Genomic DNA, 24,628 nt, shown 5'->3' with positions numbered 1-24,628 from the left:
CTAGCTCCTCTCATCGCACGACTTGTAACGTTATATCGCCACATACCCCTACCTCCAGAAACGGATAAGACAGCAACAAAAAGCCTACTCCAAATAATATTATCCCAGACGGTATACTTCATAAAAAACCATAAGTAAAAAGTACCATCTGCAAATGTCAAAAATGCTTCGGGGCGGAATCGAACCACCATTTCGGGATTTCGCCGGCTTGACCGGCTCATAGACTGAACTATGAGACCCATGTACTAACCGTTATACTACCGAAGCTTATGATGTGGCTTGATAATTATAACAATATCAATCAAAATGTTCCACTAAAATTTAACAACATTCCTTTCAAAAGCATAATTACAAGTCAATTGGTCAAGATCAGGAGGGTGAATGTGTCGACAGGCTGGAAGAAATTTTTGGAGGCTTTAAATCCCAAGAACCAGTGAGGTTGAGTTTGAATTGTTGGTAGTAGATTTGAATGTGATGGAGGAGCAGGAAGAAGAAAGAGTTAATGGCCAAAAAGTGTAGAGTGTATTGAGGGCAGCAGTGGTGAATGGAAGTGAATGTGGTTGACAATGATAATAAGGAAACCCAAGGGTAGTGTAGAGTGTGATCAAATTTGCGAAGTAACTTGAATAAGAACAGCTTTGAAGACAGTTGAGCAAATGTGTTTAGATATGATGAGTGGTTGTAGTGAAGAGTACAAGTCATGGCCAGTAAGATATAATTCGCGTGAAAAAGCCAAAGGAGCGCGTGCAAAAGAGTTATGTAAGATGTTGTGAGCTTGTTCAGCAAGGGAGATATAATAAAAAGCAGTAGAGTGTTTGGTAGCGGTGTTCTGTTGTTATCACCTAGCCACTCCACCAAACCGATAATAATGTTTAAAAACGCGTTGAATCTGGTGTAACAATCTAGCCTTAATATAAATATCAAGAGAATAAAATTAATTTTTGAAATCATTTTTCGATTTTTTATTCCATCTCCATTGCGTGGCTGGTTCTTCATAAAGATAACTGAGTGAAGTGAGCAATGGATCAAGAGGATTGGGAGGATGATTTCATTTTCAGTAATCGAGATATTTTAGACGGCGATGACGACGACGATGATGATGATGATCCCCACGATGACCTCAATCAGCTCGATGACCTCGATCACCACGATATCCTCACCCTTGATAGAAAATTAAGCCTAAAGCCGCGTAACAGCATCGAGTCCTCTCTCCACTCTTCTTCCTCTTCCTCTTTCAACCACTGTTACAGCTCACCGACGACTTCAATCGATGACGATGGCCGTGGTGCACACGTTGTGGACGACGACGACGACGATTTCTTCCAAGACATCCACCTTCCTCAGAACATAAACCTCCACTCAAGACTCCTCCAAAATCTAAACAAACCTGACGATTTGGATGCTTCCGAGGATTTGGATTTATCTCAAGACATAAAGCTATCACCGAGTAGAATTCAGAATTCCCTGCTCAAACGAGCTTCTGCCAAGAAACCGCGCTCTTCTGCACCTGCAAAGTTTACCCCTGCACCACCAATCCGCTCTGTACACAGAAGAGGTTCTCTCTCTTCGATTCCATGCGAGCCTCCACAGTCTCCGTCAAAAAACACCCAACCAACTCTCCGCAACGCTAAATCTACCTACAACCTCTCTCAATCCAGACTGACTGCGCCTACTGCTTCTTCACTCGCCAAATCTAAGCCACCCAAGACACGCGCACCCAAGACACGCGCACCCAGCTTTTCTATCCCTGCTGCCCGCGTTGCTATGCCATCCACCGCAAAGCTCCTCACACGACCCAAGAATTTGAAGAACCTCAAGCTCAACTCTAATGCGCACTCGCAATCCAACTCCAACTCCCACTCGAATTCAATCTGGGGCGACGGCAGTGAGCTGGAGCTTTTTGCCGATTTGGAGAACGAACAGGAGCGTGAGCGTGTAAATGGCAGTGGGGATGAATACAGCACCATCAAAGCGCAGCCTCCCAACACGCTTACACGATCCTCCTCACCCAGCTCAACTAGTTCGATCAGAGGACAGCGGATGCAGGTGCAGATGCACAGACCTGCGACAGTGAGACAACGCCCATCGTGTGAGTTGTGGTGTGTGATGCTGGCTTGTTTTGTCTTACTAACTCGCTGCAGTGTTCAACACTTTTGCAGATACACGAGATACACGCGAGTCGATTACGAGTACACAGACGCAGACAGATGCACATGCCCATAGAACCACAAAACCTCAACCTCAACCACCACCAACTATATCACTGTTGCAGCGGCACACACACACTCAAGCAATTGACTCGCACTCACACTCACGCTCCAACTCACCCACAACTATACCCAACCTCCACTCCCACTCCACAGCCACGGCCCCAACACTATCGTCAGAAGCCAAGCGGCGTGAGCGTGTGCTATCGCCGTCCTATGCGCACATACAGGTGCAGATGCAGCAACATCAACAGCAACAGCGCTCCCTTTCGCCAAACAGTAACAGCAAAAGCCGTAACAACACAAATACACACGCACACGCACCACGCACCAGGAAAACCCTCCGCAAAAGCCATCGACCGACGCTGATCAAGCAGCTGGGCAAGGAAGAGGTGCGCATAGTAGGCGACATGAAGTATGATCCGCTGACGCGCAAGTGGGATGGCAACCACTACGAGCCTGCCCTCAGGGAGCTAGAGAGGGCAAAGGAAAGGGAGAGTGGCGGTGGGAGTAAGGGTGGTAGCGAGGGAGTAAGTGTGCGTCCAGCGCTAATAACTCACTTTGGTGCAAATAGAAGTAGGAGCAATACCAATAATACCAGCAATACAAACAACGTACACGATAATGCGCACTCCATTGATGGTAAAAGCACTACTAGCGACACCCCCCTCAACACCTCACATTCAAAACCCCACTCCACCAGCTATCTCAACCAACCGACCAAAGTCGTCGGCGATATGGTGTTTGATCCGGTGCGTATGTGCTGGCTCACTAATGCGCATGACGACGAGGATGTCTTCGCCAATCTCAGCAGCTCGTCTAGCAGCTCGCGCGGATCGCAGCAGGTGCGCGATCAGACTGCTATGACGGTTTTGCATCGTGAGGGTGAAGTGGATGCTGCAAATGGACAAGCTGCTCCTACAACTTGTTCAACTGCCTCCACCACTCCGACTCCTAACACCCCACACACCCCACACACTCCCTCCTTTGACACCCAACGTAAAAACATAAAGGCTATTATACCCCCACAACTTATAGAGGAGTCGGATCACTCAGAGGAGACTCATAAATACGCCGTTCACGGCTGGGTGCCTCGCGGTGGCATCGTCGACGATAGGAGATATCTTTATGAGATTTATGTCATGAGCAAGAAAATCGCGGCGAGAAGGTGATATTTTATATACCCATTGCTCATTTAGCTAATCTCAACTCGCTTTTCACCTCTCACTTGTATGGATTCCTTCTTAATTTTCTATTTTCAATAAATACATAATCTTTACACTCCCTACTTCTTTGGTGGACGGCGCTTGACTTCCTCGTCTGTAGTTGCATGCAGCATTATTTTCACAATTGGTGTCGGAGGCTGCTTTGAGAAACCTTTACTCCAGTCGTATGAGAGGGCATAAGCGAAGATAGTGCCAGCTGAGTTGAACGCGCTGCATGGGATAGGACCCTGGTTGATTTCGAGATCTATGCGCGTCGTTAGTGGCGATTAGCGTGCATAATCAATCAAACCCACTCTTGAGCCTCGTTTTGGTATCTTTGTCCCAGAATGAAATTGTACCATCAGAGCCTGTGGAAGTGTCGTGAGTATTGATAAAAGATGCACTGCGCACGTACCGCATGTAGAATACGTCCCGTGATGCTGATGGAAAGTAATATCATTCACGGCATATATTTCCTTGCCATCTTTGGATCTATGGCATTTATACGAGAAGTTCTGCGCCTGGTCCTTCTCGTTTACGTATTGAATAGCGACTCTGCCCTCAATGCTACCGACAGCATAGCCATCGCCTGCGGGGAAGCAAGCAACGACTCTAGTCTGCCACTTGAGGGGGCTCTCGAGCTCCCTGAAGATGGTTGTCGGTTGTGTGAGGTTGATAATGACGATGCGACGTTCAGCAGTCGCAGCAACGAGTAGGGGATAGACGACGTCCATTGAGTAGAGTTGGAAAGGGAGCTGCACGGTTCCTACAGGAGTGGGATTCCCAATTGACCAGTATTTAATAGTCTTGTCCCAGCTGCCGGTTGCTAGAATACCGCCTGTCGGAGTTTCGATCCATTTTACGCATTTAATTGGTTTATCGTGTTGAGCAACTTGGGTGGATTGGTTGTTGACTGGATTTCCTAAGTCAAACATTCTCGCCGCGTTGTCTGCACCTCCACTGAACAACTTGGAGGCATCCTTCGACCAGCATATCGATAACACTGGCTGTTGATGCGAGTACATGAATTTTGGTATTGTCTGTCCAGTTGGAGCTACTTCGTATATCCTCACCTACCAGCAAACACGCGTTAGAACGGCATCTCCAAGTGTATCACACCCACATTGTTGTCCCAGCTGCCTACTGCTAAAATATCTGCATTCGGTGAGAACGACAAGCACGATACGCTGTCTGTTGGCGGCGCAGACACTTCAAAATCCTTGTTGTCCATGGGTGCTTCTAATGAAAAATGACATTTGCTTGAATTTTACAAGCAAACGACTAAAATTCAAGTAAATAAGACAATTTAATGTAAATTTGTAGATTCATTTACAAATTCATTTCTAGTGGTGGACCTCTGGCTTTGGCAAGTCAGCCTCAAGTAAGCTGAGGAATTCATCTGCACTCTCCTCCGCCTTTGGTGCTTCTCCGGTGGCTTGAGTTTGTTGGGTGAATGAAGGTTGAGCTGATTCGTATGTGCTTAATTCACCTGCCAAATCTGAAGGTGCAGATGGTGCAGATGGTGCTGCTGGCTGCTTGAACGCTTTTACGTGTCCAACGTGCGCATCTGCTGGCTGAGCTGGTGCTTTGTATGACTTGAGCTGTGACATGTACAATTCTTGTACCAAGTCTGTATATTTCTCAGTATAATCCTTTGGCTTGTAGCTCACACCACTCACCCTTGCCTGCAACCGCTGAGCTAGAGAATTGTCTAACGCTTGGAATAGCACGTGACTATATTCATATTAAATCTTTCCTTCTTTTTTAACCACCCACTCACTGCACCTCTAATGAACATAATCTCGATGATGGTAAGCTTCCAACAGAGATGGACACCCATCTCCATTCGTAAATTCTTTAAAATTAGAGATGGTTGAGTTATTCGCACTCAGCGTATTTTCTTCACTACTCCTACTTCTTTCAAAATGTCATATCTCTACTCCACGGCGTCTATCCATCTTAGTCCACAACGTCCATGTTCGCCGCCAGACAATTCCAACCAGTCCAACGCTTATCTGCTGCTAGATTCGTTAGTACTTAGTGCTCTAATTGTCGTGTGCCCTGCTAATTGATCTTGCAGCCACAAGCCATGCGCTCATATGCCACTTCTGACAAATTCAGCGAAAAGGAGCAAGGCGAGGAGGCTGTCTACGTCAAGCAACAAGAGCAAGCAAAGCTTAAAGAGTTAAAGGCGAAGGCTGAGCAGCAACAGAAGGATCTCTCAGACACTCAAAATGAGATCAACAAGGCAGAGAAAAAGTAATATGCAAATGAATTATTATAATGATTTAATGTGAATGTATATTTGAATTTACAAGTGCTTATCGTGCTTATCCATCGTGCTCATCTCTTGCTCCCATACCACGAGGAAATGCTGAGCAGATCTGCCCCAGGAAGAAGCCTGAGAAGGCTACGGGGTGTATCAGCACTACAACATACACCAAAATTGCTTAAGATTCAATCAAAGTTACAATCCACACAGCCACACCACTCAACAGATCTCATCTACAACTACAATAAGCGCACTCTCCTCCCAACTCCACGTCCCAATGACGATATCAACGATCAGCACTCTTCCATCTACCCCACATCCGATAACCAGGAACTCTTCGCTATCCTCGAAGCCTGTTTGTCTTCTCCCTTCCTTCTCGACAGAGCCCAGGGTGTTTTTCAAAATCTACGCGATAAGCAAATACGCAATTATGCTGATAATAACTACTCCACTCTCGATGTGACCATTTATAACAAATTTATCGAACGCTACTTCCAAGAGGCTGATAACTCGAGAAACGACAAGTTCATTGGTGAGGCTTTCAAGCTCTGGAATGCCCTTTGTGGCGATAAAGAGGGCGTGAAGTGGGAGCTTGAGACTTGGACTCTCATGTTGAAGGGTATGGCCAGGCATTTGGAGTCTACGTACAGCTCCAAACCACTCCTCGATGCTGTCAAAGACCTCCCTGGCAAACCTTCTCTCAGAGACGTTATCGTAAAGTATGATCACTTTACAAGTCTCTCTGAATCATTCGCTGCTGTCGCTGTTCTGACTAGAGCTGCCGCTACCGCTGGAAATGTTCCGCTTATTGAGGAGCTCGCAGAAATTCACTCAGAGCTGGAGAGGTCACTCAACGGCCACAGTGAAGACAATATGGAGCCTGACAACCAAGACACCCCTACGCCAACTCAAGAGGAACAAGACATAATGGGTGTCAAGAGCCCGTCGACATCTGAAACTCCTTACAATCTTTACTCACTTCGTCAGTCACTCAAGCCACTCGGGCACACCTCTAAAACACTCGCTGCCGATCCAGCAGCACGTCAACGCCTCCTCGAAGAATCCGCCTATGAAACTGCCAAAGCGCGTTTTGAGCATGAGATGAATGAGCTCGAGAAAGCTGGTGTAGCCACCGCGCTCTCTGGCCAGCCACTTCAGAAACTCATGTGGGAATGGTGGAAGAAGCTTTCGGTATTGATTGGAGAAAAGTTAGACAGGAACATGCATCTCGAAACACACAAGACGAAAGAGGACAAGTTTATCAGTAAGTTTATGTGAATTTCTTGTTTCAAGCTTACACATTACACCAGATGAGATTTCTCCGTTCCTCTCGCTCCTATCTTCGGAGAAGATGGCGCTGATCACTGTACTCGAAATACTTCGTCTGAGCGGCACAGGCGGGATAGCAGAAGGGATGAAGACGACGCGCGCACTTCTTTCTGTCGGAAAGGCAGTCGAAAATGAGCACCACGCGGAAATACTCAAATCCAAGCACGGTGTCTCGCTTAAAGGTGTCGAAGCAGACGCTAAGCAAGTCAAGCGCAAGCTGCGCTACTTTGATCACAAGAAGGCTGAGAAAGAACTCGATCTCAAATCGCCCGAGTTTACAGGTCTGATTGATGAAGCGATGGGAACATCCACTCCCGACGAACATTTCGCATATCCGCACGATATAGCCTCAGAGCGTGCGCTCGCCCGTGTACACGAAGAACGCATGAACAGAGCATGGACGCCGAATTGGTCGCAGATGATACGCATAAAAGTGGGCAGTTTCCTCGTCGATTCGCTAATGGAATGCGCCACAATCACTCGCATTGCGGACAGAGACGGCGAGGAGATCAAGGAGACACAACCGGCATTTTCACAGTCATACCAGTACGTACGCGGACGCAAGCTGGGTGTTATCAAAGTGAATACAGTCGTTGCTGATCGCCTAGATAAGGACCCACTCGGTAGTACTATTCACCCGCGCCATCTCCCCATGCTCGTCAAACCAAAACCTTGGCTGAGGTACGATAATGGCGGCTATCTCTTTCACAAGAACTTCGCAATGAGGTTCAAGGACTCCAACGAGCAGCAGTCTTATATCGCTAAAGCTTCGAACGAGGGTACGATGGAGCCTGTGTTGGCTGGACTGGATGTCTTGGGGCAGACTCCCTGGAATGTCAATCAGAAAGTGTTTGCAGTAGTGAAGCAGGCGTGGAATAGTGGAGAAGGTGTAGCTAAGATCCCACCAGCGACAACTCACACACCAGATCCTATCAAACCCTCCAACTACGAGAGCGATCCGAAGCAACGCTCTAACTACCTCATCAGTATGAAGGCTGTTGTTAACGAAAGACGCAACAACCACTCTATACGATGCGACACCAATTACAAACTTGAAATAGCAAAGGCGTTCCTCAATGAAACGTTCTATTTCCCCCACACTCTCGATTTCCGTGGTAGGGCTTACCCAATTCCTCCGCATTTGAACCACATCGGCGACGATCTTAGTAGAGGGCTGCTAAAATTTGCCGAAACTCGACCACTTGGCGAGAAAGGAATGCGGTGGCTCAAAATCCATCTTGCGAATGTATACGGATACGACAAGGCGTCATTCAACGAAAGGGAGAATTTCGCAGATGAGCATCTTGCCGATATCTACGACTCAGCTGATCGACCACTGGACGGCAGAGGTTGGTGGCTCAAAGCAGATGATCCATGGCAATGTCTAGCGGCGTGCTATGAGATACAAGCAGCACTTGAATCGAGCAACCCACTAGCCTACGAAAGTTCTTTACCAGTGCACCAAGACGGCACTTGTAATGGGCTGCAGCACTATGCCGCTCTCGGTGGTGATCCGATGGGAGCGAAGCAAGTTAACCTTGAGCAAGCGGACCGTCCCTCCGACGTGTATACAGCGGTAGCTGATTTAGTTATAGCTGATATCCGACGCGATGCACAGACCGATGACAACGCCTTCGCTAAGCTCCTCGAAGGCAAAATCACGCGTAAGGTGGTAAAGCAGACGGTAATGACGACTGTGTATGGCGTTACGTTTATTGGGGCGCGAGACCAAATTGATAAGCAGCTACAAGATAGAGGTGACATTCCACGAGAACTTATATACTCCACTGCTAGCTACCTCGCTAAGAAGGTTCTGCGCAGTATTGGTGATCTCTTCTCAGGCGCGAATGCTATACAGAAATGGCTCAGCATGAGCGCGCGATACGTCAGTAAGAGCATCCCCCCAGAACGTCTAGTCAAGGCTCTCGAACCGGCTGAGGGACGCAGCGCAAGCGGGAAGAGCACAGCCTCGCGTACGAGTAAGGAGCAAATGACATCAGTTATTTGGACTACTCCCCTCGGTCTGCCTATCGTGCAACCTTATCGTAAGGCTAAGAAGAAACAGATAGCGACGCTCCTCCAGAGTGTTTATCTTGCCGATCCTAATCTGCCAACGGAAGGTGAGTAGTAATTATTATGTGTCCTGCCTTCACTTACCTGTTCCACCCCCATCACAGTCAACCCTATCAAACAGGCAAGCGCATTCCCTCCTAATTTCATTCACTCGCTCGATGCTACCCACATGATCCTCACCGCACTCCAGTGCTGCCAGATCGGCATCACATACGCGAGCGTGCACGACAGTTACTGGACTCACGCTAGCACGGTTGATCACATGTCGGAGATCATCAGAGATACTTTCGTCAAACTGCATTGCGAAGAGATATTGAAAAGACTGAGGGATGAAGTTAGTATGAGCAACTTTGTGGATCCAGTTACTGACACATGATGCACAGGTTGTTGAACGCTACAAGGGTTACAGAATTCCTATGTCATCTCTTGGCGCTAAAATTGATAAGGAAAATCCGAAACTAAACTCTGTCCTCCCGACTAAAAAGAAGGGAAGGAAGAGTGCGAAGGAGAGTGAAGAGATGGAGAGTGAGAATGAAATGGAAAATGAGAGTGAGAGCGATAACGAAAACGATCACTCAGCATCCATCTCAAAAGAGGACCTGGAAGCCATTGAACTGATTAAATCAAAACAAAACACAGACATCGATCAACTCTCACAAGACGAACAACTGTCTGACTTTATCAAGAGTAAATACATTAAATTGGAAGACGCCCTCCCAGATTTACCTTCTAAGGGACCTTTCGATGTACGCGGTGTTGTCAACTCACCATATTTCTTCTCTTAATTCATGCACACACACACACACACACTACACCCCAACTCATACTCTTATAGACATGCGCAACGGACAGCATTTTCCTTAATTTGTATTGCTTGGTTTATATTTAATGCATCATATTTATCACACTCGACGTAATAGATTGACTGATGAAGTAGCGTTCGTGACAAGCTGATGACAAGGAAAATAATTATTTGATCCGATTCTTTCAATTTGAATAAATGGGCGAGATATAAAATAAGCGCGTCGAACTGATATCTAGAATTGAATGTTTCGATTATGACATTGAGTGTGTTGATAACGTAGTGAGGGTGAGAGTATGAGTGTTCGTAAAACTGTAGATGATAAAACTGAGAAAGTTGAGGGAAGAAAATAAGATTCAATAGAAGCCTTGATCAAGATTGCTCTAGAGATGGTGCTATGTTGGTATTGTTATTTGGATGATCGCTTTTTGGATTTCTTTCTGCTTCTGCTTCTGCTTCTATCTCTGTCTCTGCCACTGCTTCTGATATACTCGTATCTGCGCCTGTACTACCGCTCTCGACGTTCGGCTGCTCTCGTATACTCTCCTTCCTCGGGTCATCCTTCTCGTAATCAAACTCTTTAAGAAAGTCAAGGGTGGCAGACTCAAGACCAGCTTTAGAAACCCTCCTCAGAGGTTGTAAGCGATTGTCTAGGGGAGCCCTCTTAGGATGTATATATCTTCCCGACCTATCCTTCTTTTCAACTTCAGAGTGGTTACCTAGTGTCTCTTGAATGTGGAGTCTGTTCTTTAAATCATCCTCTACACGATGTTCAAGGGAAGGTTTTGATTGTTTGACCTTGGTGAGTACGCCTGGACCTGCAGACAGTGGCCTTGAAGAAGGTGTTCGACAGCCAGTCAAGCCGTCAAAGTTAGATTTCAACTTTTTATCAGGAGAATGAGGAGTAGTAGTAGAAGAAGTAGAAGCGTCGTTGTTCTCACTGTAATCGAGGATATTCATGTCTTTCTGAAACAGCATTAACTCGGCAATAAAACCGATATTAGGAGAGGCTGATTCCCTTCTTTGCTTAACATAGTCGTAAGCTCTATTAATATCCCATCTATTGGCTCTGATGAGATGTGCGATGACTATTGCTACCGATCTTGATTTACCAGCTTTACAGTGTACCTGTTCAAGGGATATTAGTGAGGGATACATTATTAACGCTAAACAACGCACATATATAGGCCTTGAATGTAATTTAGCATCGTCAATGAAATCGCTTCCCTTATTTAAGAAATCCTGTACGTTGATGGCACCTGGGTTATCAATCATGTCCAATTTCAAGTATTTGAACTCATTTGAGAGTTTTAAAGGATCATCGCACTCTCTAGCTGTATTGAGTATCTGCTTAATCCCCATACGCTTTAAACAATCCACGTCTGTCTTGCACGCCGGCTCTGGCCCAATTATAACACTATTCGATATTAAAACTGTTGGATCGAATGAAGTTATTGATTGTATTGAAGGCGCAGATTTAATGTCCAATCGGTTTATTTCCCCATGCGACGTTTCCAGCTTTTTCAGTTGCGGCTTCAATCTCATGGCAGCTGCTATGAAGCCATGAGATAGGAATCAATCACTAAAATCGACAAAGAATTTTTATTTTAATTATTTATCTTTTACATCATCTCATTATCTCTTTAATCATTCCTTTACGTGCTTTGCTTTGCTTTCTCCGTTTTTCCCGCTGCGGTTCGGTTGATCGACCGTGCTTACTTTTGAGCAGGGAATTTTCTACCTGCTTCAGCAGCGTGACGAATTGCCCATGTTAACTCGTATGATTGTACAGCATCTTCATATGTTGAAAGGATTCTCGTGTCAAGGTCCTCTTCGGTGACGTGCTCTGCGTGCTTCTCAATCTCATCTCCCCAGTTTGATATCTCTGAGTAGAAACAATCGTCGTTGCTAAAGCTCATGTGTGACTCGGCATTCGAGCCTGGCTTCCTAATGTACAATGCTGGGTTATTGTATGGATCAACTAAACGCAATTGATGTCCATCCGTGTACACTGTAAGTTCAGTGTAATAGTCTGTGTCGTGCAACGCAACTCCGTGTACAAGTGTACCTACAGCTCCTGTGTCATACTTCCAGTTGGCGGTGGTAAATCTTGGGATACGATCTTCCATTTTGATATTCTCCTCGTTGATTGGCATCTTGGATAACTTTCCTGGCTCCTCGTTCCACTCAACTGAGTGAGCTTGAACAGTGTCCAAACTGACGTCACCACCAAAGTATCTTGAGAGATCACAGAAGTGAGTGGCTTGTTCGACAATTGGACCACATGAGCGTGCCTTGTCCCACCAGTCTTCCTTTGCAATCTTCTCATAAGCTGCTATGTATCTGGCAACTGTGCCAATAACAGTCAAGTTGTTCTCTTCAATAATCTTGATCATGGTTTGAACAGCACGTGAATAACGCAGCATATATCCAACTGATGTAACGTTCCCTGCTGCAGCAATCTTCTTACCGACCTCAACGGCTTCTTTAGCTGGACCAGTTGTCACTGGCTTCTCCAAGAAGAGAGCAGCATTTGGGAATTTGTCGATCAAATCCAACTCGAGGTTGGCTGGTGGGTTCAAACCACCTCTGAATTGTGGTGGTGCACCAACAATGATCGCATCTGGAAGCTCATCAGGTCTCAAACCAGCGACGGCATCATTGAGGTTTGAGAACCATTTGGTGTCGTTGTAAGCAATCGCAACGAATGAAGATCTCTTCTTCTCGAGCTCCTGATCCGCTCTACCCTTTGAAGGATCTACAAGTGCTGTAACACGAAGCCTTGTGCCCCACTTGTTCTCAATACGAGCACTGTGGTTCCAAGGACCTTCATCGGAGCCGAAGTTGATATTTCCGGCGCCGATGAACATGACGTTGAATTGTGGTCCTGGCTTGTGCTGAACCTTGTACTGTGAGGGGCGTAAGGGAGTGCTCGTATGCTCATGCGCTTACACGCTAACATTCGCAACTAACCATAGGCTGGAGCTTGCTTGGATCGATGGAAGAACGACGTCTTTGGCCTGCGGTGTTAATCATTTTGTATTACTTGGATGTAAGTGTTCAAGAGAGTGAGATTCAAGTTTAAGATTGTGTAACGTCATCACTCCAAATGGATACGTGCATAGGATGTGATTGAGTGATTCGATGGATTCTAATCTATGGCTACGGATGGTCTATTGTAATCATTGTATATTTCATATATGACTTTACGTCTGTGTCTCTCCAAACTAAGCAAAATCTGTATTTCTTTTACACTTTTTTTGAAGTTTCTCAAGCTTGATAGAAATGCCTCTGAAAATAATGACAAAACTACTCTAATGATTCTTAATTGATCCAATATCACCTCCTCACTGAATATCTCGCGACACTGACGTCAATAATATTGACTAAAGCTTCTTACAAATGGCCATACACGGCTTCCTCGGCGGTGATGAACGTAAAAGCCAGCTAACTCTCGATGTCATCAGCAAATTTTATTGTTTATTTGCAACTTTATCTTTCAGTGGCACACAACTCTTGCACTTCACTTTAGGCAAATTCCATTGTAACAAGAATGCGTTTAAACACGTTACTAAATATGTTCCTGACTTATGACTAATCTTCTATACATCAAAATTACATATGTACTGCTTACATTTAAAAACCTAAAAATATTTGATCCTAAATCTTGAATCGAAAGTGTTTTGATTACTTAAGATTGTTTGCGTGGTTTGGTGCGTTTTAATATTTATTAGTAGCCTAATTTATTGATTCTCTGATTCGCTGCCTCACTGCCTCACTAATTCACTACCTCACGTTCAAACAGCCAATGATTGAATACGATGTGACAATCTCTCAGCACCTCTCTCTGTTACTGTCTCCTTCTCTTCAATGTAACGCTCTTCAGATGGCGCAGGAGCTGGTAAATCAGACGCGACTGGCGGAACCGGCGAAACATTCCTTGAAGAGGGCCGCATTGGAGGTAAATTTTGCGTGAGAGCTGGTTCAGGGAACGAAAGTGCCTCCAGACGCGCTTCCAAACCTTTACTCAAAGCCGCTCTCTCAACTTCCCTGTTACGCTCTTCAACGTAATTCGCAGCAGGAGATGCACTGCTTTCAGCGCCCTCGTTGCCCTCATTGAGAAGATGGGACTGCGGTGGCGACTGTTGGTTTAGCGCAGTCTGCAGCGGTACAGCTGATGTAGGTCTCTCGGTTATAACGTCCCCGTAACTGAGCAGGCTGATCCTGTGACACGCGCCGGGACTTTCTAAGAGATTGGGCGATGGGGAAGTGCTGCCGAGGGATTGCGACTGTGATGCTAGTCTTGGTGATTGATTCGCGAGTGGGTTTAGTGGTGATGATGTCTGTGGTTGGTGTGTCGGTGGCGGTGGTGAATTTGGTGGCGATGCTGGTAAGATAGATGATTGTATGCCAGGAGCTAGCGCTGAGTCTTGCGTTGGAGGAGAAGGCGGTGGAAGAATAAGTGATTGCGACGGACTGTTGATCATACTCGATTGTAAGTTGTTGCTGCCCCAGTCGACGTTTGAAGTCATTTCAACACCGATTGAGTCTTGTGGATTGCTGCCGACGAAAGCCTCAAATGCTTCTGTCAGTGCCGGCGCTGTTGATAAGTCTGTGGCCTCTCTCGATCCAAGGAAGCCAGTGTGAATTGGATGGGCTGGCTCGATATCTGTGTTCGTCTTAGTGTGCTTCGCGCACGCCTTTAATCCACTCACCGCGCTCAAATATAGACGCCGCAGAGGAAGACACCAGCGAACTCGTCGGTGAAGTTGACATGGATGGTGAATTCTGCAGTAGCCTAGAAAGCCTTGGATTGTGGCTAATGTGCTCGCCGTCTCCAATATAGCTCCCCTCTCTTTCCATTTTGTCGTTGGGGAAACGTGACCAGACGTAACCAATGAGGGCGTAATCAACCGGGCAAAATTTGTGTGTAAAGAGTGCAAAGATGTATATTTTACAAGCGAGAAAACGGTGCCTCAACTCTCGTGCAGCGCTTCTGCGTTCTGGTGGCTTCGGGAGTGGTGGGAATCGTGATTTTACAACGCTTGCCCTGTGGAGGCTTATTTGACGTGTGAAGTGGAGAAGTTGTCTGTGGCATCTACAGCATTCTCTTTCTAGTTATCGCTGCGTCCACTACAAACACCCAAAAAATCCCGCTAGCTGCCTCCAAAAAAAGCCACAGGAAAAATCCAGGAAGACACAGGTTAAAATAGTAACACTTTTCTGCAACCTTCGATGTTACTGATCCTCTGTGTTATTCTGGGATGTCGAACCTCGTACGCCTAGCTGGCCCGTGCGTCGATTCTAAGCTCGGCAAAGAAAATGCGATAGCCTTGCACAATAAGGCGGACAGAGTGTTATCAGGGCTCTGCGAAAAATTTATAGTTGTTTTACGGCTTTATCGAGATCTATAAGCCCTCAGACATGCACTGGTCTTAGACACAAATAAGAATTTTTATATCGCAGCAAGGTACACAAAGTGGAGTAGACCCTCAGGCCTAATATTTCGTTCAAAGTACACCACCACCATCAATGATACTCAAAAACTTTGCTTACTTGAGCCTGCTGGGATTAGCAAGTGCTCAGTCTGCTAGTGTTACCGATATGGCTTCAGCTGCCCAAAGCACTGGTGAGGAGTAAAGCCCTTGGATGATTGACTTTTCTAATTATTCTCGTTCATTGCAGATCCTACCGAAGAATGTCAACCTTACAGTGCAGATATCGTTAACAACATCAAAGACCAATTCCCTGAAATTTGGAAGCCAGCCACTATTGTCGATGGTGATGACGATGCACAGCAAAAGTACAACGAAATTAAGCAGGTCATCCCGTCCAACATCCAGCCAAAGGGTACACATGATGGTGATTTCTCCAACACTACGCCTGACTACGATGCCTCGGATCCTGACTGCTGGTTTACCTATGACAAGTGCACCTCTCCTAAGATAGACGGACTTGCTGAAGATTTCTGGAAAGCTCCGGAGGTAAGTGTGGCGTTCGTTCGCTGAAATTTTTCTCCCTATCAACAACTCACACAGCAAACAGCCAAACACTTGGAGTCTGGGCTTTGACGACGGTCCAAATTGCAGTCACAATACATTCTACAACTTCCTCAGTGACAACGACCTTACTGCAACAATGTTCTATATCGGCTCAAACGTAATGAATTGGCCTTACCAAGCACAACGCGGTGTTGAAGATGGGCACCAGATTTGCTTGCATACTTGGTCACACCACTACATGACATCATTTGACGATGAGGGTGCCTTTGCCGAGCTTTATTACCCAATCAAGGTGAGTTTACGATATGACTACTTAGAGCGATCAAATCTAACGCGCTCCACAGGCTATCAAAGCAATCACCGGTGTCACCCCAACTTGCTGGAGACCACCATTCGGTGACGTTGACGACCGTATCCGTATCATCGCTGAGGGCCTCGGTCTCAGAACAGCACTTTGGGAATATGACACTAACGATTGGAAGATAGGTACAGAGGTTACCCCAGACAAAGTTGAACAAAATTATCAAGATGTTATTGATGCTGCTAAAAATGGTACATTTGATGATGCTGGAACCATTGTCCTCACCCACGAAATCACTGGTCCAACAATGGACATGTTTATGAAGATGTTCCCAAAGATCAGAGACGCGTTTGAATACGTTGTTCCATTCTACGCTGCTAGAAACATCACCAACCTCTATGTCGGAGATGATGACGAAAATACCGGGGAGACTTTTGCTGAGTATGTTTCAGATGTCTACAATGGCACCTCGGTAGAAGCTGCCACCTCGACCAATTCAAATGAACACCCTCCAGCAACCGTTACCGGTACCAACGGAGCATTGGCCACCGTAGCTAACCCAACCGTCGCTTCAATTGAAGGTGCCTCAGCTACAGATATTATTAAAGCACAAGCAGCAAGCACGAACAGCAACGATAATACCGACGGTGACGGTGACGGCGACGAAGACGGTGATTCCAGCGCTTTCTCATTCGGTGGTTCCTTCTCACTTGCTTCTGGCGCTGCATTGATGCTTTCTACTGCATTCGTCACTTTCGCTCTCTAAAGAGTAGGCTGAATTGATTTAAGGTGTGTTGAATATATATCACCAGTGGGATACTGGTTTCAATTTCAATACAATGGATTATATACACGGAGTTGAGGATCAACTTTTGTCATTTTTATTTATCACTCTTACGTTTTTACGTTTTTACATTTGCACGAAAAAAGATAGGACGTACAATTAAACTCTCAGGCACCATATTTTTCGGGATTAACTATACTCATCATGGGAGACAATTGTTTCATGTGATTTTTCATTCTCTTCACATACATGATAGACATTTTCGGTAACTTTCATTTTTTGTGTAAGTGATCATTTCTCTCTGTAATCAATATTGTATTTTTAATACGGTGTCCTCCACTGATGGAGGAATATCGATCACTCTAGAAGATTGAGCTGTATTTTCTATAAATATCGCATTCATTGCAGGGATCATGAAGATGTCAGTGGATAATATTGCTGCTGCGGATGAAGGCGATGTATTAATTTGCGAAAGCAGACTGCGTGGTGTGAGCTTGGTCGTGAAAAACTTCCGACGATGCAATGACATCGCACTGTTCCTTGATAATCGTTCTATATCTGTATGCGCAATGGATAAATATACTTTCAAAACTCTAGCGACAAAAAGTTTCTTCCGCATACACATATTGCCGTCGCTGTACAAGTAGGATTCACTTGTAAGGACAAAAATGTAGATATGCCAACTCCATTGAAAAGTTGTGAATAATAATACGATTAGAAAGAGCCACATCCAAATATCCACCTCATTACATTTCAAAGGTACTGCCAGATATACACGTAGTTGAACGAGTGACGTCAAACACTCGGTTCATAGGAAAGATTCTCGAATCTTTGCATTTCAAGCGCGATTTATCTCTTCACTGAATCATCTCAACACTCGTATAATGTGCTCTCACAGTGTTTGCTAACGGCTAGAAGTACAAGCTTATGAGAAACAACGAGAAGCACATTATGTCTTGGTTCATCGCAGCTGCTGGTCAGAAATAGGGGGAGATTTCTGAAAGAGCTAGTGGATAATTCTCACTTGGATATTATAATTCAAATGGGTATACAAAACAGACAAATAATTTGAGATGAGACGAATATCATACGAGTGATCAGTAGACGATGAGAAGCAGAGTTATTATAGAGATATCGATACAAAGATGATCATATGTCGTAATATGTCACTTTTTCACTGTCATCACTAGATAATGAGAACGGTCGCTATACTTCCTTTACCAGCAAAATTAATCTTATACCCGGAACTGATTGGCGTATTGAAAGAGGCAGCTGAGGAGGCCAGCGATATCGGATTGATATTTATAGGACAGCTGCCTTCGCAGCCCGAGCCCGAGCAGCGATGCAAGGAATTCCAGTCATTTTTAATTGAAGTATATAGCCTATTATTGGAGAGCAGACAAAATAAATGTAACTGGTGGGGTGGTAACATTGACGTGTGGTTCGATGCATTCTGGCAGCCTGATTGGATCCACAAGGCGAGAATGAGCGGTTGGGATATAATTTTCTCCACTCCATCTGGTAAGCTAGTCTATGTTTCAATTCCGCCCTCTAACCAAGTGAAATAGTCTTTGATTCTCTCAAAGGTGCAAACGTGGATGACGTGCCTTATAAGCGTGTTGTGGATAGTTTAGGAGGTACACAAACAGTTGGCAGTGAGCGGGTACATGTCGGTGTTCACCAGACTGTCGCCCTCGGGGGTACTTTCGACCATCTACACGCGGGACACAAAGTATTGTTAACGCTAGCTGTCTATCTCAGCATAAGGAGGGTAGTTGTTGGGGTTACAGGTGAGCATTTCTTCTTCCGCGTCGTATTCCTTGCTAAGAAGTCAGGACCGGCGCTGCTCACGCGCAAGAACAACGCAGAGATATTGGAATCAATACACACACGCAAGGCGACTGTGGATGCATTTGTCAGACGACTAGCACCACAATTGGAATGCGATATATTCACACTCGATGATGTCTACGGACCGACGGCCACGGATAGTGACATCGACGGTATCGTGGTGTCGACAGAGACGCTGTCAGGATCTGATGCGAGTGGGTTGCACTTTATATGGTCTGTCTTCCGCCTAACACTCCACTCCGTTTAGTCAACGCCAAGAGGCAGGAGAACAAGATCAAGGAACTGGATGTGTTTGTCATCGACTTGGTAGATCAGAGCGCGGAATTGAAGTTGAGTTCGACACAGATACGTAAGGAGCTGTCAAAGGCTACTGCGGATACTGATTAAATATGTAATAATGTACAAATGGGTCATTGTGACTTCAAGATGGCTAAAGTGATTCGTTGGTTGTTGAGGAGGTATAAGTAGCTGAGGAGGTTGAGAATAGCTGTATAAAGCAACAAATCCAGTACATACCCACGATTATCGCTAAGATGGATTTTGTAGACGTTGTTGAAGGTTGTGCACACGTTATCGGTCAACTCAGCGACGACAGAGGCATCAGACTGCTTGAGAGAGCCACTGGCTGTGATAGAGTCAGATAAAGCGTTTGGATAGAAACACAGTGATCGCTCACCGCCGATACAGAATTGAGATTTATCGAGAACGAGTACACCGTCAACGCCGTGAAATTGATTGGATAGATTATTGATGATAGGCGCTGATTCGTCTAGTGAAATTAGATCGCCGTGCATTTATCAAGCATATATTCAGATGATGATCGTTTTTACTTGAAATTGCTTGTTAGGACTTGACGTCGAGGATGAACATAAACAGAAAACGTGGAGAACCAGAAGCGATCATTTCCAGCTCGAGGGATGGCAGCGAGGAGGATAATGATCTCGATCCACTGTCGAGCTCGGACTACGAGGCGCTGCCTAAACAGCACCAGCAACAGCAGCTTAAGACAGACGAGCACGAGCAGTTCAAGAATGTACAATCGCAGTCGAAGAAGGCTACAGATTCACAGACTTACGATGGAGACGTCGAGTCTTCTGCCACTGCGAATATCGACAGTGGAACACCTCCAGCTGCTCCTTTAACGAAGCACGTCGACCAGTTCGCAGACCAATCGACATCCAATTTCACCCCTCAATCTATTCAAAGCTACGTCAAGTCTTTTCTTACAATTGACCCGCCAAGCGATCGTCCTATTAGAATATATGCAGATGGCGTTTACGACTTGTTCCACGTCGGCCACTCTCTCCAACTCCGACAGGCTAAACTGTCTTTCGAGAACGTAGAGCTGATCGTTGGTGTTTGCTCGGCGCAGACTTGTCAGTCACACAAATCCAAGCCTGTTATGAGCGATTTCGAGAGAGCAGAGTCAGTGAGAAATAGCAGATGGGTCGATGAGGTTATTGAGGATGCACCTTGGGTTATCAACCAGGCCTTCTTGGATCATCACAAGATAGATTTCGTTGCTCATGATGGCGAACCATATGTTGCACAGGGACACGAAGATGTCTACACTTTCGTCAAAGCTCAAGGAAGGTTTATACCAACCAGACGAACAAATGGAATATCAACTTCTGATCTTTTGGCGAGAATTCTTCGTCAGTATAAATCAGGCCAATTCGATAAAAAGCTCATTAAAATTGATCAACCTGAACTATGTTCAACTAGCAGATGAAATCTCTGTTAAGCTCTCACAGTCATTTGCATCTCTAGTGGATAGCTAAAGGTGTTCTTTTTTTAAGTCTTGTTCACGTAAAATTACTTTGATTCATACCAAAAAATGCAATACAACAACAGTATCCAAGTAAACTAATAATCTATAAGTGTGCCCACTACAGAGCGGGCTTTGGTGAGGACTTCCTGCCACTCTTTTTGAGGGATGGAAGGGTATGTGATTGCACCCCCAGCACCAATATTGAATTCTAATGCGTGATGAGTGGGTTTGAATAGTGCTTAGGTAGTATGCTCACCCTGATCAGCATATACGATTGTCCGTATCACGACAGATAGATCCGTGCAACCGTTTACGCCTATGTAGCCAATACAACCCGAGTAGAAACCTCTATTAGTTCCCTCAAGTCTTTCCAATATCCTGACAGAGCGTAATTTCGGACTTCCGGTCATACTGCCAGGCGGGAACGAACGTCTGATACCATCCACAACGCCGACGTTGGGAGTGCGTCTACCTCTGATGGTACTCACAAGCTGATGAACCAGCTCGAAAGTTTCTATACACATCAAGTGTGGCACATACACTGACGCCGGCTCGCAGAAAGACATTAGATCGGATCTAATCAGATCAACAATCATGAGATTCTCAGCCCTTTCCTTAACGTCATCGCGGAGATGAACAGCTAGCTGCTCATCACGCAGGACATCATTCTTGTCCCTGCCTACTGTGCCCTTGATGGGTTTCATTTCCACTGCTCTGTCGCGATCCATCCTCATGAAACGCTCCGGGGAGCTGCTTAGTATTGCGAAATTCAGACAGGGTGTGTTGATAAACGCTGCGTATGGGGCTGGATTTGACGCTCGCAGCTGCTTATATACTTCCCAGCAACCTTCCTGGTCCATGTCGCTGGCATCGGCTGTGAACCGCGTCGTTAGGCACAATTCGTAACTTTCACCTAGGGCTATTTGGTGACGTGCTTCTTCTATCGCGCGGATGTATGATTCGGGTGTGTGTGTGCATTTGAATTGGTGTTGTGGGGGAGGATGTGTAGTCTGAGATTGTGGTGCGGTGTGTAGCGGGGTGAGCAATCGATCGAGGATGAATCGCATGCCATCTTCTAGCGGTAGACTGTCGTAGTCAATCCTGTCTGTCTGCTCCAACCCATACTCCGTCCAAGCTTTTTCGATGTGGTTGAAAGCAAGCACTTTGTTGCAGAAGAGCAGAAGGGCATCGACTTGATTATGTTGATTTCGTTGATTATGATCGGTGTCGAGCTTCGTCTGGCACGTGTTATATCCTTCTAACGACTCTTTGCCGAGTTCATACCCCAATGCAGTAACCCATCCTACTGAAAAGCAGTTGATGTGGGATTTATCTATTAAACTCTCTATCAAATTCTGCAGTTTATCAAACCAGCTCCAAAATGAGCTATTTATAGTTACTTGAAATCCCTCATGCTCCGTTTTTATGCTCAAAGAATGATCTGATAGCTTGAATGATATTGCAATAGCAGGTTTTGCGAGATAAGACATGGATTCAACACCTTGAATGAGTCTCGCAGAGTCTAGCCAGACACTTCCTAGTCCTGTTAATTGTCTGACGCTATAATTGAAGACTTGTTGAGGATCATCTGGTAGATCAAGTGGTCGCTGCGTCACTTTAAATGCAGATTCCTGGACGCAGGGCGTTGATTGAGATGGAATTGCAATAGAAGAGCTTTCTATGAGATGGGTTGGTATTTCTAGAGTGACATTCTTGAATTTATGGCAAATATCTAAGAAATTGTTCATGATAAGTGAACCATGTTGAGATTGAATGGATTCAGGATGGAATTGTAAGCCGTAAAGAGGAGCGTAGGAGTGTTCTAAAGCCATGATAGAGCTCCTGTCATGTAATTCAGTCGCAATTATGTTGAAATGGTTGAAAAGGGGTGGATTGATAGTGAGTGAGTTGTAAGTGACAACATTAATAATGGATTGAATATTTCTAAACAAAGGGCTTTCGCTTAATGATATAGGAGTGATATGGCCGTGTTTCAAGCTATTCACAGGGATCAACCGGGACTGAGGTGATAGAGTGGTTGCTATGCCTTGATGACCCAAGCAAATACCTAATAAAGGTTTATTTATGGTTAAAGCATATTTGATTATACTCGCGCTTATCCCGAAATCGCTATCATAATCAGATCTTCCTGGACCTGGGCTGATAATTATGCCGTCGAATGAATCGATTGACTTGTAATCAAACAATTTATCATGATTTATGACCAATGTGTATATACCTTCAATCCCAGCTAACAGACTGAGTATATTATTCGTATAAGAATCGTGATGATCTACAATCAACAACTTGATCGTCATGGTTGTTGTGTGTTAACAGTGTTAAAATACCCATCTCACCAGCCTCCACAACGGATGAAATCGTTTATTTATCTGATGATGATCCACACAATCTAGGTGGTGAAAAACTTCACATTGAATGAAAACAGTTAAGCAAACCCGGATGAGGCTATGAAAGTGAAATAGTCTAATCGCTTAAGATCAAAGCAATAAAATAGAAAATAATTGTAAATCTTTATAATATCTCGCATCTCATTCGTCGAGACGTCGTTGTTCCTTACCACCACAATAATTCATGTCCACGGCACAGATAGAGAGAATTGAGCAACCAGTACCAAGTACAAGCGCTGCAATATCACAAAGCAGTACAAGTGATGCAGCGATCAAAACCACATGCTCAAATTGCGGTACTTGGAATACTCCCCTATGGAGGCGTGGCCTTAATGATCAGAATTTATGTAATGCGTGTGGTGAGTAGAATCTCTTATCTCAATTACTATCCGCTGATAACGATATCTGATAAGGATTGTACGAAAAGAATAGAAACACTCCAAGGCCAACCACATTACAATCTACTTGTATAAATCAATCCGAAGTTCTGAAGACCTCTGGCAGTTGTCCCGGTGGCGGTTATTGCAACGGTACAGGTGGTACTAGCTCTTGCACTGGTTGTCCCGCATATAACAACGCTCAAAGGCATCAACTACAAAAATCTCAAGAGATGTCTCAATCCAGTTCTTCGGTCCCGCAACCTCCCGTTCCTGCGCCCGCTCCCGCACCCTCCCCACCCAACACTCTAAATCCCGAACAGCAACAACACCACGCACAACAGTTAGGTGGCTTACAGTGTGCAAATTGCAACACCACTACTACCCCTCTTTGGAGAAGAACTGATGATGGCAAACCTCAATGTAACGCCTGTGGTCTTTATCAGAAACTTCATAACGCTCCCAGGCCCGTACATATGAAAAAGACTATCATAAAGAGAAGAAAGAGAATGCCTTCATCTGTTCCAACTTCATCTGTTCCTCTCCCTCAAGTTAATTCACCACTCAACAACCTTACACCCCAAAATCAACACTCAATCCCTCAAAATGAGCACGAAGCAGCCGTAACTTTAATGGGTATACAAGATGGAGGTGTGCCAGCATCATCAACTAAAGAACTTAGCATTCATCCCAATCCACTCAAACGACAATCGACATCTTCCGCTTCATCAGACGAACCTGAGTTTGGTGGTACGTACAAGACAATGAAATCACCACAACCACCAAATTTGAGCAAATTGCAATTAGAGCAGCATTGTTCGAATTTGGAACAACAAAAGCAAGCATATCAAGGTCACTTGAATTCTATTACCATATCGTTACAACAAGCTCAATCTCAATTGAGTGACCTCAATCAACACGAAGCTAAACAGCAAAAATACTATCAATTTCAACAGTATCAGTCAAACCTTTCCCCTATGCACTATCAAGCAATATCACCACCTCATTTGCCATCGATACCGAAATTTTCTCAAATTCAACAAATCACAAGCGAACCTTCGAAAGATCCTGATGTTGAAAAGTATCGATCACTACCAGTGTCTGATCCACTACCAATCAAGAGAAGAAAGCATAACGAACCCTCACAACCACCTTTGATGAATCCATTCAGTCTTAACCTACCACCAATTAAGTTCCCTTCCATACAACAGTCTACAGAATGATAAGAGTAGCAGCGCTATTATAG

The 24,628-nt window shown here is 45.1% G+C and overlaps 14 protein-coding genes and 1 non-coding gene across 15 annotated transcripts; 7 read left to right on the top strand and 8 right to left on the bottom strand.

Annotated features, from left to right (window-relative positions):
* Window positions 1-164: 164 nt before the first annotated feature.
* Window positions 165-267, bottom strand: J056_004871. The gene has a single exon. It is a non-coding gene; the product is annotated as a tRNA-Met (tRNA).
* A 753-nt stretch (window positions 268-1,020) lies between these two features.
* J056_000294 (uncharacterized protein) lies at window positions 1,021-3,379 on the top strand (the record flags this gene model as incomplete). The annotated part of the gene is made up of 2 exons (XM_009267692.1): window positions 1,021-2,089; window positions 2,142-3,379. 2 exons carry the CDS (start codon window positions 1,021-1,023, stop codon window positions 3,377-3,379), a joined length of 2,307 nt encoding a protein of 768 aa, XP_009265967.1.
* Window positions 3,380-3,492: 113 nt separating this feature from the next.
* J056_000293 (Poly(A)+ RNA export protein) lies at window positions 3,493-4,643 on the bottom strand (the record flags this gene model as incomplete). Its single annotated transcript, XM_009267691.1, has 4 exons — window positions 3,493-3,677; window positions 3,727-3,780; window positions 3,828-4,485; window positions 4,536-4,643. The coding sequence occupies 4 exons, from the start codon at window positions 4,641-4,643 to the stop codon at window positions 3,493-3,495; spliced, it is 1,005 nt and encodes a 334-aa protein (XP_009265966.1).
* A 112-nt stretch (window positions 4,644-4,755) lies between these two features.
* On the bottom strand, window positions 4,756-5,258 carry J056_000292 (uncharacterized protein; the record flags this gene model as incomplete). The annotated part of the gene is made up of 3 exons (XM_009267690.1): window positions 4,756-5,042; window positions 5,092-5,146; window positions 5,193-5,258. 3 exons carry the CDS (start codon window positions 5,256-5,258, stop codon window positions 4,756-4,758), a joined length of 408 nt encoding a protein of 135 aa, XP_009265965.1.
* A 129-nt stretch (window positions 5,259-5,387) lies between these two features.
* Window positions 5,388-5,675, top strand: J056_000291 (uncharacterized protein; the record flags this gene model as incomplete). Its single annotated transcript, XM_009267689.1, has 2 exons — window positions 5,388-5,441; window positions 5,493-5,675. 2 exons carry the CDS (start codon window positions 5,388-5,390, stop codon window positions 5,673-5,675), a joined length of 237 nt encoding a protein of 78 aa, XP_009265964.1.
* Window positions 5,676-5,783: 108 nt separating this feature from the next.
* On the top strand, window positions 5,784-9,871 carry J056_000290 (uncharacterized protein; the record flags this gene model as incomplete). The annotated part of the gene is made up of 4 exons (XM_009267688.1): window positions 5,784-6,948; window positions 6,995-9,133; window positions 9,191-9,420; window positions 9,470-9,871. The coding sequence occupies 4 exons, from the start codon at window positions 5,784-5,786 to the stop codon at window positions 9,869-9,871; spliced, it is 3,936 nt and encodes a 1,311-aa protein (XP_009265963.1).
* Window positions 9,872-10,260: 389 nt separating this feature from the next.
* J056_000289 (Dual specificity protein phosphatase 7) lies at window positions 10,261-11,433 on the bottom strand (the record flags this gene model as incomplete). The annotated part of the gene is made up of 2 exons (XM_009267687.1): window positions 10,261-11,016; window positions 11,068-11,433. 2 exons carry the CDS (start codon window positions 11,431-11,433, stop codon window positions 10,261-10,263), a joined length of 1,122 nt encoding a protein of 373 aa, XP_009265962.1.
* Window positions 11,434-11,603: 170 nt separating this feature from the next.
* J056_000288 (uncharacterized protein) lies at window positions 11,604-12,924 on the bottom strand (the record flags this gene model as incomplete). Its single annotated transcript, XM_009267686.1, has 2 exons — window positions 11,604-12,797; window positions 12,862-12,924. 2 exons carry the CDS (start codon window positions 12,922-12,924, stop codon window positions 11,604-11,606), a joined length of 1,257 nt encoding a protein of 418 aa, XP_009265961.1.
* Window positions 12,925-13,685: 761 nt separating this feature from the next.
* Window positions 13,686-14,751, bottom strand: J056_000286 (uncharacterized protein; the record flags this gene model as incomplete). The annotated part of the gene is made up of 2 exons (XM_009267684.1): window positions 13,686-14,557; window positions 14,604-14,751. 2 exons carry the CDS (start codon window positions 14,749-14,751, stop codon window positions 13,686-13,688), a joined length of 1,020 nt encoding a protein of 339 aa, XP_009265959.1.
* A 669-nt stretch (window positions 14,752-15,420) lies between these two features.
* On the top strand, window positions 15,421-16,957 carry J056_000285 (Chitin deacetylase; the record flags this gene model as incomplete). Its single annotated transcript, XM_009267683.1, has 4 exons — window positions 15,421-15,517; window positions 15,574-15,872; window positions 15,934-16,182; window positions 16,235-16,957. The coding sequence occupies 4 exons, from the start codon at window positions 15,421-15,423 to the stop codon at window positions 16,955-16,957; spliced, it is 1,368 nt and encodes a 455-aa protein (XP_009265958.1).
* Window positions 16,958-18,168: 1,211 nt separating this feature from the next.
* Window positions 18,169-19,213, top strand: J056_000284 (uncharacterized protein; the record flags this gene model as incomplete). Its single annotated transcript, XM_009267682.1, has 3 exons — window positions 18,169-18,496; window positions 18,544-19,020; window positions 19,074-19,213. 3 exons carry the CDS (start codon window positions 18,169-18,171, stop codon window positions 19,211-19,213), a joined length of 945 nt encoding a protein of 314 aa, XP_009265957.1.
* Window positions 19,214-19,256: 43 nt separating this feature from the next.
* J056_000283 (uncharacterized protein) lies at window positions 19,257-19,620 on the bottom strand (the record flags this gene model as incomplete). The annotated part of the gene is made up of 3 exons (XM_009267681.1): window positions 19,257-19,294; window positions 19,347-19,451; window positions 19,503-19,620. The coding sequence occupies 3 exons, from the start codon at window positions 19,618-19,620 to the stop codon at window positions 19,257-19,259; spliced, it is 261 nt and encodes an 86-aa protein (XP_009265956.1).
* Window positions 19,621-19,688: 68 nt separating this feature from the next.
* Window positions 19,689-20,558, top strand: J056_000282 (putative choline-phosphate cytidylyltransferase; the record flags this gene model as incomplete). The annotated part of the gene is made up of 1 exon (XM_009267680.1): window positions 19,689-20,558. One exon carries the CDS (start codon window positions 19,689-19,691, stop codon window positions 20,556-20,558), a length of 870 nt encoding a protein of 289 aa, XP_009265955.1.
* Window positions 20,559-20,692: 134 nt separating this feature from the next.
* On the bottom strand, window positions 20,693-22,429 carry J056_000281 (Para-aminobenzoate synthase; the record flags this gene model as incomplete). The annotated part of the gene is made up of 2 exons (XM_009267679.1): window positions 20,693-20,805; window positions 20,854-22,429. The coding sequence occupies 2 exons, from the start codon at window positions 22,427-22,429 to the stop codon at window positions 20,693-20,695; spliced, it is 1,689 nt and encodes a 562-aa protein (XP_009265954.1).
* Window positions 22,430-23,615: 1,186 nt separating this feature from the next.
* On the top strand, window positions 23,616-24,605 carry J056_000280 (Siderophore biosynthesis regulatory protein URBS1; the record flags this gene model as incomplete). The annotated part of the gene is made up of 1 exon (XM_009267678.1): window positions 23,616-24,605. One exon carries the CDS (start codon window positions 23,616-23,618, stop codon window positions 24,603-24,605), a length of 990 nt encoding a protein of 329 aa, XP_009265953.1.
* Window positions 24,606-24,628: the final 23 nt, after the last annotated feature.

The sequence above is a fragment of the Wallemia ichthyophaga genome, assembly GCF_000400465.1.
Source record: "Wallemia ichthyophaga EXF-994 unplaced genomic scaffold scaffold1, whole genome shotgun sequence".
Lineage (NCBI taxonomy): Eukaryota > Fungi > Basidiomycota > Wallemiomycetes > Wallemiales > Wallemiaceae > Wallemia > Wallemia ichthyophaga.
Note: the sequence above shows the minus strand (reverse complement) of the source record. Positions and strands in the feature narration are given on the sequence as shown.